Here is an 11,843-nt window from a genome sequence, read left to right on the forward strand (position 1 = left end):
AGCTAGCTGCAGATCCTACTACAGCATACCAACTATACTTGCTGCACTGCATGCAGTTGAAATGCTACCAAAGGTGTATTATTTATAGTAATTCAAGAGATTCAGACCCAGAAGTCTGGTGTACCAACAACATTGGGTGCTCTCCTGGAGCCAACATTTGTTCTAACAGAAGAGGATGCTTTATTTGGACATCTCTGAATCCTAAACTATGTTGGGATTATGGGAAACAAGGCCAGCTAGGTTGGCTCATTTCTTAATATACATGTGCCTAGCCTATGCACAAATTAAAGGGAGACTATAAGACAAAAATTAATATATCAGTGGCAAGCATCATGGCATAGAGAGAATAAGTTGATACCACATTAAGCCTGAAATTAAATTCTGCAGTCTAGTCTGCACAGAAATCGTAGAAAGGTTGTTCTTGCTCTTTCACATTGAGGGGTGGTGATATTCCTATATGTGAATATTGTTCATAAGTTAACTATATTTTAATAGACTGCCCTCATTATTTTAATGAGCTAAATTTTTAACGCTTTGCCTGAACCCTATAAGCTGGCAGATATTTCAGATGTACCAGGTTTATCAACTCTTAAATTTTTACATTAAAAATTTTGTTGATATTACACAAAATATTTTATCATACAGATTTTTTTATATAATTTAATAACATCCTTGTTTCTACTTATTGGCTTGGCCCATTATAGCTATAGTTGCTGATGTGTCATGAAAAAAATTAAAACAACCTAAAAAAAAGAGTAAGTATTATAAGTTTTAAAAGAGGTATACCATGAGTAGACATATCGATACAAAATTAATAGCGGAAAAAAAACTCGCATACAAAGATTATTTAATAGTATTTTCACAGGCATCTTCAGTACATTAATTTGAGTACATCTTCGGTTATTGTTTAATTTGAGCTTAATGTACTGAAGATGCCTGTGACACACAGGCGAAAATTATACTATTAAATAATCTTTGTACGTGAGTTTTTTCCGTTATTAATTTTGTATCAGTAAGTATTATGTGTACTATTTAGATTCCCATAATATTCTCTATATAGTCCTGGGAAATGGGGTTATGGAAATCCATCACTGTACATAATAGAACTGGAATTTTTTCAAGTTTGGGTTTCTAGTTCTGTAGAATATTACACAAAATCACCATATCGGAATTAAGAGCTGCAGTACTTTTTTGAGATAGTAGCATTTCTCTTTTAGTCTGATAAAAAGAAAAATATATATATATTTGCATTCTAGTTTAAGCTAGCAGTTTGTTTTTGTGACATATTCACAGGTTATTTGATATACTGTGTTATGTTTATACTTATTTATATACTTTTTTTTATAGATATCCTAATTTAAAAACTGTCAGGGAGCTTGTATACAAGAGAGGGTATGGTAGAGTAAATCACAAGAGAGTAGCCCTTATAGAAAATTCCATCATTGAAAAGCGTTTAGGTAGGCATGTTTCTCTGCTTAAAATTAACATTGTATCATGCATTGTCCAATTAATTTAGCATGGCACAAACCCCTATGGATCTTTATATAATGGAATAGTTTAGTGAAGCATTTGCTATAGTGAATCCTTTTTTATATCAAAACTGATAAGTTTGTTATGGTTGCAGAATATTAATGCTATAGTTGACTCACTAGAGAACTCATGGAACCAAAGAAAGTTTATAGTCTATTAGTCTACTCTTTAGCATACTGATACATTCTTTACATAAGATAAAAAGGGGGGGGGAAATTGCATGTAGTTTATTAAGCATAGCATTGATGCTTTGACTAACATTTTTCATTAGTTTATTTTGCTATATGTTAAGTGCTGTGGCTCAAAGTTTTATTTACATATGTGGATTTTTCTTGGTTTATTTTCTTTTCCCTCATCTCCAGATATCCCTTGTAATCTCAGTAATATGTGCTAGTGTTGAGAGGTACCACTCTTTTGAATCAGTGGTGTTGGTAAGCACGTGGGGGGGAGGAAGCAGGAGTATTGGTGCCAGTGAAAGAATAGCTGCACAATAGGAATAGGAAGAGCATTGTGTGGGTGGGGCATAGTATTGGCCAGCCTGTTTTATTATTTTATGATAATCCTCACCATGAAAGATTGGAAGCCATTAATTCTGCATTTGAAGAATTGCTCTCGCCACTTCAGTTTCAATAAGCAGTGTAAAATTTTAAGTTTTTTTTTGTGGAAGAGCATTTCTTAAAACTTGGGAAAGGTACTTGGTAATAATAGTTCCTTCTGATCAGTGGTGGCCCGTGAAGTTTTAAGTGGGGGCTGGGACTGCCTATACAAAATAATTTTTTAAAAATTCTTTTTTTACTAATTAGTAAAAAAAGAATTTTTAAAAAATTATTTTGTATAGGCAGCACCTACATTTAAAACTTCACGGGCTGTTTCTGATTCATAGAGTAAGCAATTCAAGTAAAAAATGACTGGATGGGAAAATGGTGTATAACAACTTGAATATTCTGAAACATCAGTTTCATATAGCTCCCTAGATGTAAAATAAAAGCTAGACTTTACATTAACATATTGATATCTTTCCCAGAAGAAATCTTGTCTGAGGGTCTGGATATCAGTAAAAACAAGATGATTGGAGAGATTTTGTTAAAGGTGTCTTGGGTTGAATTTTCAAGACAAAATTAACCCCATATTGAGAGAGATCAGTATTAAAAGAATTGGTTTCTGGATTGGAGGGTGGTGTTTGTAAAAGTGTCTTACAAGCTAATGAAAGAAATACAGATAAAGGCATATCCATCACCTGCACTGAGTGATTAAAGAAACTGATGCACTGTTACCAAAGACCAATACATTGGCCACTTCATCAGATGACTTGTGTTATTCACTTTGGGATAAATGCTATGGAGAAGTTTGGAGACCTAAGGTGTTGCACTCTTTATCCAACCTTTCCTACAGCACTTACCGAAAAGTTTAATAACATAAGCAAAAAAAAAAAAAAAAATCCTGTTGATACTATTAATTCTTTCATATAGTGTAGAAGTTGACTGTTTTTGCTACTTCGGTGTGGTGCTGGTGATGAAAATCATATATGACTTGGTTGAAAGTGAGAGCAGTGCATGTGATAACTTGATGTGATGCAATTTATCTTGTTAGGAATAAGCCAATGAACTGATTTCCAAGAGGCAGGCAGGATAATGCCAGTGCTAATTAAGATCACTTAATATTTAACTAAATGGGAACTCAGGAACACAGGTAAGGATTGCCACTTGTGGTCTTCATAACCTTTATGTATCAGGCTGTAATGTATCTGAATTCTGAAGATTGCCTTCTATGTTTTATATCAAGGGTTGGCAACCTGCAGGCCGCCCAAATGTGCATTTTTGACAGCCCATAAAAGGTTGACCATACTTGCATGGCATGTGGCCTATATGTTGAATTATTTAAATAATACATTTCATAATATGAATAATAAATTAAAAATAATTTTATACCTATACTTCATGATATTGTCATGCAACTTGTGCGCGAGTGAACCATGTGAGTCATGAGTGGAGATAACAAATGCGACTTCATCCAACGACAACCAAGATTTTGTCGCACTTTTGCAGTTGTATTCCCTGGTCCGTCTTTTAATATAATTCAATAACATCAACTATTATTTTCAGATATATACAATAGTTGTTTAAAATAATTTCAAAAATGTGTTCAAGAAAATGTAAAATTAGCAGATGAAGGAAGGTTTAATGATGCTGTTATGAAAATATAAGTGTTGATATGAAAGAATATAATATCAGACGTCATTATGAGAATCAACATGAAAGCCAATATAAGGATTTATACTGTGAACTTTGAAGAAATCGAATTAATAAATAACAAGCTTCTTTGACTGCTCAGCAAAACATTTAAGATGCAAAGTATTCAAAATGAATCCATCGTTCGTGCTACACTTGTGGCCCATGAGTCTGAAAAGGTTGCTGATCCCTGTTTTAAATTATGGTAAATCGGGGTTTTCTTTTCACTATTGAATCCTATGAAATTTTTAGTGTTGAAATGGTTTGTTTTGACTATGGTATAACTGGCTTGAACCAATAATTCTTACTGGAAGTAAGATTTACTACCTAAAAACTCTGGCTTTTCATTCACCAACATTTTTTCACTGTGCAAAGTTTACATGCAATACAAATCATAATCTTAGTTACTTATAATAACAGTATAATAACAATAACGTTTTGCATTTAATTTTACACTTAAAAATGTTGACCAATGATGTTTCATGCACCATTCTGAAATATATGTGGAAAATTTTATACCACTATATTGAAATCTGAGGTCAGTTAAACTCTAACTTCTAGCTTGGAATAATGAAATATAGTTGACTCTCACTATGGAAAACTTCTAATAAATTAAAAATAATTTTATACCTGTACTTCATGATATTGTTGTGCAACTTGGCAAGAGTGAACCATGTGAGTCATGAGTGGAGATAACAAATGCGGCTTCATCCGACGACAATCAAGATTTTGTCGCACTTTTGCAGTTGTGTTCCTTGGTCTGTCTTTTAATATAATTCAATGACATCAACTATTATTTTCAGATATATACAATAGTTGTTAAAAATAATTTCAAAAATGTGTTGAAGAAAATGTAAATTAGCAGAAGAAGGTTTAATGAATGCTGTTATGGAAATATAAGTGTTGATGTTATGAAAGAATATAATATCAGACGTCATTACGAGAATCAACATGAAAGCCAATACAAGGATTTGAACTGTAAACTTTGAAATAATCAAATTAATAAATAACAAGCTTCTTTGACTGCTCAGCAAAACATATTTAAGATGCAAAGTATTCATAATGAATCCGTTGTTCGTGCTATGCTTGTGGCCCGTGAGTCTGAAAAGGTTGCTGATCCCTGTTTTAAATTATGGTAAATCGGGGTTTTCTTTTCACTATTGAATCCTATGAAACTTTTAGTGTTGAAATGGTTTGTTTCGACTATGGTATAACTGGCTTGAACCAGTAATTCTTACTGGAAATAAGATTTACTACCTAAAAACTCTGGCTTTTCATTCACCAACATTTTTTCACTGTGCAAAGTTTACATGCAATACAAATCATAATCTTAGTTACCCTTATAATAACAGTATAATAATGTTTTGCATTTAATTTTACACTTAAAAATGTTGACCAATGATGTTTCATGCACCATTCTGAAATATATGTGGAAAATCTTACACCACTATATTGAAATCTGAGGTCAGTTAAACTAACTTCTAGCTTGGAATAATTAAATATAGTTGACTCTCACTATGGAAAATTTCTAGGGACTCAAGAATGGTTTGTTATAGTGAATAGTAAATTCCTTTTGACATTGTACCTATAGAACTTGGCCTTTATAGCAGTATTTGCTGTAGTGAGAGAGTCTAACTCTATATTTTAAGTTATTAAGCAGTATTATTTTGCTCATGTCTAGCTGAGAATAGTGTCTGTGTTTAAAAGTTAGACATAATAATAACCAAAAGCTTTTTCAGTTCAAAGACTGAGAAACTATAAGTAGCCACAACATGGTGAAAAGAGTGCCGTACTCTCCTTACCAGACACTTTGGATCATTGACCAGCTATTACTGGTGGCTAATAGTGGAGATTGAATGGTCATTATGCTCAAAAAGTTATGGCCTTGCTTACCCCCTTTGTATATTAAAAGTAAAAGGCATTTGATCTGTAACTCACCTGTGGACAAAAGAAGAAAAAAGGAATTTGACTTTTTCAAACAGCTGGAGGACTCTCTTACATTTTTCTCTGTATTCGTTTAGGGCATATGCAGACTTATTTGTTAGGAACATTTGGTATGCTTTCTTCTTGTCTAGGACTACTTCTTTAACATCTCGTGTCTGCCATGTTCTTATTTTTCTATCCTTGCAACAACTTCACATACTTCCCTAGCTGAATCTGTTTTTTCAGTTTGACATTGAGACTTGAAAGTTTAGTTCTTGTTTTTGAACTGTTTCGTTTTTTTTTTTTTTTAACCTGTAAAAGCTGCTCAACTTTAATTATCTTTAAAACTTTCTACATTACAATGTGACATTCATTTTTATCCTGTTTAAAACTAAGAATTGGTTTAATCTTTTATTCAAGTGTAATCAAACAAAGCTTGCATGCAAAGTATCTTCACAACTGGGTTACTTGTATATAGAGGCTAATGACTTCAAATTAATTGCCTTAGTATCCCATAATGCAAAACACATCATTTCGGGGTATATAAAGGTCTGCGGTTTTTCATAAAAATTAGACAAGTGCGGAAATTTAATCCATACAGTTAGGCGAGTGGCTATGCACTTTGCAACCAAATGCCTGGGGAAGGAGTGTCCTGGGTTCGGTTCCCATCACTGACGTGGAGAAAGTTAGCCAGTCTTGGGCATGGATTGCAAGGTTTTTCTCCCAAGTTTATCTGGGCTTTTCATCCTGCAAGCAGGCAAATTGGCCTTGAGAACTTACCACTTCTACAGACAGAATGCACTGGGAGGCATAGGGTTACCAACCTTATCCTTATGTAGGATTGTGATTAAATGAACGGAAAAACCCTCAACACCACAAGATAAAAGAGGAAAAAAGGGCAGAAATTTTCATAAAATGTTTTGTTCATTAAAATAAGCACCTTCATTGTAATAAATCTTGAAGTAATAAATCTAGTAATCTCTGTTTTATTGTGGAACTGTCTTTCTCATGTGATTGTCTAGTAACAAAAAAAAAAAGAAGTGGTAATTGCTTGAAGAAATGTTAGGAGAATATGTAGGATGAGGGAGTATCTCCCTCATCCTACATACTAAAGCACAAATCTTCTCACGCATAAGTTTTGCAGTATGAGGTTGTCATATAAGAACAGCACTTTATTCTAATTAACTAGTCCTGGCTGTTTCTGAAGTAACGCATCCTGTACACATTTGAGTTGCATTGAGTAGATCTCTGCCATAATTGTTTGGCCTGCAGCAAAATATTTGTAGTAGACAATACTGGCTCCAGTCCACCTACACACAAAGCAGTCTTCAGGGATGAAGCAATGTCTTTGAAGTGTGCAGTACAGGATTGTTTGGTGACAACCAATGATTGATAAGTTCGTTTCCTGTTAGAGTACAACATCCATTGCAAGTAATCCAAAAATGGCTCATTAAATCCTTCTCAATGTCATTAATGTAAAGATGGAATAACAGTGGACTGAGGATTTATCCATGGGGTATTCTGCTGGTCACCTTAAGTCTTGTAGACTCGCATCCTCCATACACCACTTTCAAATCTGACATTCAGCCATCTTCCTCTTCAAACTAGTAGTTTAAAATCTAGTTCATATCCTCCAACTTACGCAACAGCCTTCCATGTGACTCCTGTCAATATTATCGTGGTTATTCTTGTCTGACTCAACCCATTTCTGTTTGCAATCTCTTACCAACTTTTCCAAAATCTTCACCACCACTCCAGAGATGGTGGTAGGTCAGTAGACCTACTCTATGCACCACTCTCATGCAACAGGATTAGTATACATTCTCCTCTACTCCTGTGAAATTTGCCCTGTGCTGAGACTCAATTATACAGCCAGTTCAGCTGAACACTTAGCATCTGTTCTGATATCCTATCAGTCCCTATTGACAAATTCATATTCAGTTTATGTAACAGCTCTAGTATCTCCTCCTCATACATAGAAGTTTCTTCTTTCAGTGTAGAGGTAGCACTGAGCTTTGTTCAACTAATGTGTGTCCATTTTTCTAAAAGCTATCACCTAATGTATCCAACAATCTCTTCTGCATCTGTCACTTGCATTGACAAAAGCTATCTTTCACATTCATTTGTGTTTTTTTTACTTCCAATATAAAACCTTGTTCTCTTCAGTTGGTCATAATTTCCTGTTTTTGAAGTTAGTGAATCTTTTCCTGAGAGTTATATCTCACTAATGCCAATAATCAGAAGCTGCAACATATTTGTTAACACAACAAATTCAGCCTCTTTTTCTCTAATACTGTGAATAATTGACTTTCATTGCTGTCAAATATCAAAAATGGTTTAATGCAGGTTTGCCAGTGTCTACGCTGATGTCAGATAAATATGGCATCAGCAAATGATATAATTAGAAAACTGCCCATTCAAGTGGGAGTCGTGATGAACGTCTGGGGGAGGGGCATCCAGTGATTTGAAAATGGTAGTAGAAACTTCATTTTAAAATAATTCAAGAACAGAAATGAAACAGGTTTTGACTTCTTTTTTTTTTTTAATATGAATCCCAGCTGAGAATAGAATGCTGTTTTAATCTGATGTAATTTTATGAAATGTTCTCACTGCAGAGCAGTAACACATTCCTGTTAATACAGCTGGGACATGGAGGTAAGATTAAGTATAAAATTCAAATATATATATATATATACAGGGGGTCCTCGAGTTAAGTCGGAGATCCGTTCCTACGGACTGACGTAAGGCGATTTTCGATGCAAGTCGGAATTACCATACCCTAAGTTACTTACCTAACCTAAAACACCCTAAAGTCATACGTATATATCAAGAAACAGAAGTAGGCTATAGGAAAATGAAAGGGAGAACATAATTATTGTATAGTACAGAAAAATGACAAAAATGAAACTGTAATTAAAAAAAAAAAAAAAACATAAAAATGAGAGAACAATCCCCAAAATGACAAATGAAACTGTACAGGTGATTTTTAAAAAAAATAAAAAATTAAAACAATTCTTTACCTTTTATCCTGTGGTTGGCTTGCACATTGGAAGGGGCGTTGCAAGGAGGGAGAGACTGACTTAATGGAAGGAGGAGTCGGGACAGACTGCAGGTGCAACTGAAGAAGATGGAGAGGCTGGAAGAGGAACTGAATAGACAGTTGAGGTACCAGCACCTGCTGCAGGCCTCTCTACCTTCGTGAAAAAACGTTCCAGGGAATGATACCATCCTCGTATATCTCCCTATAACATTACAGGCAATCCCTAACCCCTCGGAAGACCTTTGTGTACCTAGCAGTTTTGGTATCCTCAGCCTCAAACTTGGCCAGCCCATCCTCAATAGGGAAAAACCTTCTGTCAAGCCCTTGGTGGTGAATCTCCTGGATTCAGAGGTTGGAACCGTTTCCTCCTCAATCAGCTGCTCTCTAACTGAAAGGTCTTCTGCTGACAACTCCTCCCCGTGAGATGCCAGAAGCTCTGTGACATCTTCAGCCTCCATTTCCAAATTCATCTGCTCCACAACCTTCTCTGTGACAGCCTCAACTGTCTCCTCATAGCCATGGAAATCATTCACAAACTGGGGGGACAGTTTTTTCCACACACCATTCATATTTGTCTGCTTCACTTCATCCCAAGCATGCTCAATGTTTTGTATGGCATTATAAATGCTATACGATTTCCAAAAGTCTTTGAGGGTTAAGCTCCTGTCTTTTTCCGTTGCCCTGAAAGCCATAGCAAATGTCCTGTGGAGGTAGTAGGCCTTAAAGGAGCAATAAAACCCTGGTCCATAGGCTGCAAAAGGGCTGTGGTGTTTGGTGGAAGGTAAACCACCTTAACATTAGGGTGAAAGTCATCCAAGTGGGCAGGGTGACCAGGGGAAGACCCTTAGCTGTACAGTACCTCTGAACTTCTGGCACAAAATGATTGGTAAACTAGTCCTCAAAGATTTGAAGTGTCACCCCATTGGACCTCCAGATGACAGGCAGTTGACCCTTCCAAATGCCCCTTTAGTGCCCTTGGATAGACCAACAAGGGCTTCAGTTTTAAGTCGCCAGCAGCAGTCAGTCTCTCCTTACCAGTTTTATGGCCTGGTGCTGCCTTCTCCTCGTTGGCGATATAGGTACGATTAGGCATACGTTTCCAAAATAGGCCTGTCTCGTCCACATTAAACACTTGTTGAGCACTGTAGCCCCCCTCCCTTATTATCGCAGGAAACTCACTAGCAGCTTCACCTTGCACATTAAGGTTATGTAAATTGCCCCGAGCCTTAAACCGCATAAACCAACCTTTACTAGCATCTCTTCACCTGCACTTGTTTCCTCCCTTTCACTTTTCAATGCCTCAAACAATATTTTCGCCTTTTCTTGAATTAACATGAGGCTAATTGGGATACAGCGTTGATGCTGGTCTTCCAGGCAAAGAACAAGAAGCTTTTCCATCTCAATCATGAGCCTACTTCGTTTTTTCGTAATCACAGTTGATTTCATGGGCGCCAATCCTTTCACGTGTTCAAGGATGTGGAGTTTATCCTTGATAAAAGTCCAGACTGTGGTACGACTTAAGTTCAACACGTGGCTGATGTTCGTTGCAGTTTTTTAATTTTTTTCGACACTGCCATCGGAAGAGTCTGCCTTATGCTTGGGAGCCATATTGAAAGGTAAAAAGTCGCAAAAAAAAAAAAAGTGAGAGAGCAGGTGTAAACAAAGCACGTGCTACCCAAAGAGTGCATGCTGGGACCTAAGCGATGCCACCTCTCCCAAACAAGTTCGCCTGCGACGTTTGAATTTTACATCGCACTGCTTCAAGTCGAAATTTATTTTTTAAATTATTTATGGGATTACTGCCATAAAGTCGAAACGACGCATGTCGAGGACCCCCTGTATATATTGTATTTAGTGAACAATTGGAAACTTGTAGCATTATGGCCGAAGCCAGGAGTGGCTGGTCTGCTTTTTGCAAGAGGAAATACCCTCCCATGTGACAACATTTATTTCATTTGAAAAACTTAGGTGGAATTCTTGTCCAATATTTTAAATTTCAACCGAAGGGTACAATTTTGTAGTGGTAGGTTGATATTGCTTATATTTCCTCTAGTTATAATATTTATCTAAAATTGATAGCAAAATTTACAGTAGAAGAAACTTGCAGTTCTGTTTATTTATATTTAATATTTTTTAGGTAAATATGGCATCATTTGTATGGAAGATTTAATCCATGAAATTTACACAGTTGGCCCAAATTTCAAGAAAGCTTCCAACTTCTTGTGGCATTTTAAGTTGAATAATCCAAAAGGTGGTTGGAGGAAGAAGACGGTCCATTATGTGGAAGGCGGTGATTTTGGCAACAGAGAAGAGAAGATCAATGTTATCCTGAGAAAAATGATATAAAAACTCGTATTAATGGCTGTTGCAAAATAAAAACTGTTTCTGGAATATTATTTTTTTTCTTTCATCACTTCAGAGTCAAGTTGATTCTCATTATAACAAAGTACCAAAAAAGCCCCATTGTACTACTAAAGGAAATTAATCGTTAATAAAAAAAAAAAAAAAACGTGGTCCTACAGGTATAGTGAGTCAGTTGCATGGCCAATTCATCGTTTGAATAAATAAGTTTTATCTTTCCCATCAGTTCTTTTGCAGTTTCTATTTCTCTTTAGCTTTATTGTAATTTTAAAAGTGCACATAAAAAAAAAGGGAGGGGGGGGGTAAAAAGTTTTTTGGCTTATACACAGGAGTGGAAAAGTAGGTGTGCAGTTTTTATTATGGGGGGGGGGCTGATTAATACAATAGTTTTATTAAGTCATAATAAGGATCACATACAATTGCAATTGAGTACAATCTCTTAGGTGCTGAAATTGTCAGCCTTCAGCATTTACTCATTCCTGTAGTCTTAATTTCTACACTCAAGCACAGTGTTCTTTATTGTTGTCAATTTCTTGGCATGCTTCTTATGAATCGAATCATGTAATCGACGACAGTGTGGTTTTCTTGAAAATATTTTATCTTTGATAACACCCCAGGTTGAGTGACCATTCAACTGGTCTTCGTCGACCTATCCACCCATGGGTGGATAAGTTGCCGAGGTAATTCTTGGTCAAGAAAATCTCACACTGTTACAGCATAGTGTGGAGGAGCCCATCTTGTTAAAAAAAATTCTCATTATC

At 35.8% G+C, this 11,843-nt stretch overlaps 1 protein-coding gene across 1 annotated transcript in view; it reads left to right on the plus strand.

Moving 5' to 3' along the window:
• The window catches only part of RpL7 (ribosomal protein L7), a 56,859-nt gene extending 45,747 nt beyond the window's left edge, over window positions 1-11,112 (plus strand). The window contains exons 5-6 of the mRNA XM_090392820.1: window positions 1,348-1,457; window positions 10,859-11,112. Of these exons, the coding sequence (XP_090248946.1) occupies window positions 1,348-1,457; window positions 10,859-11,067 (319 nt within the window). The 3' untranslated portion in view covers window positions 11,068-11,112. The remainder of the gene's footprint in view (window positions 1-1,347; window positions 1,458-10,858) is intronic.
• The last annotated feature ends 731 nt before the right edge of the window (window positions 11,113-11,843 follow it).

The sequence above is a fragment of the Typopeltis vanoorti genome, chromosome 5 (genome assembly GCF_054136105.1).
Source record: "Typopeltis vanoorti isolate ZY-2024b chromosome 5, IOZ_Tvanoo_1.0, whole genome shotgun sequence".
Lineage (NCBI taxonomy): Eukaryota > Metazoa > Arthropoda > Arachnida > Uropygi > Thelyphonidae > Typopeltis > Typopeltis vanoorti.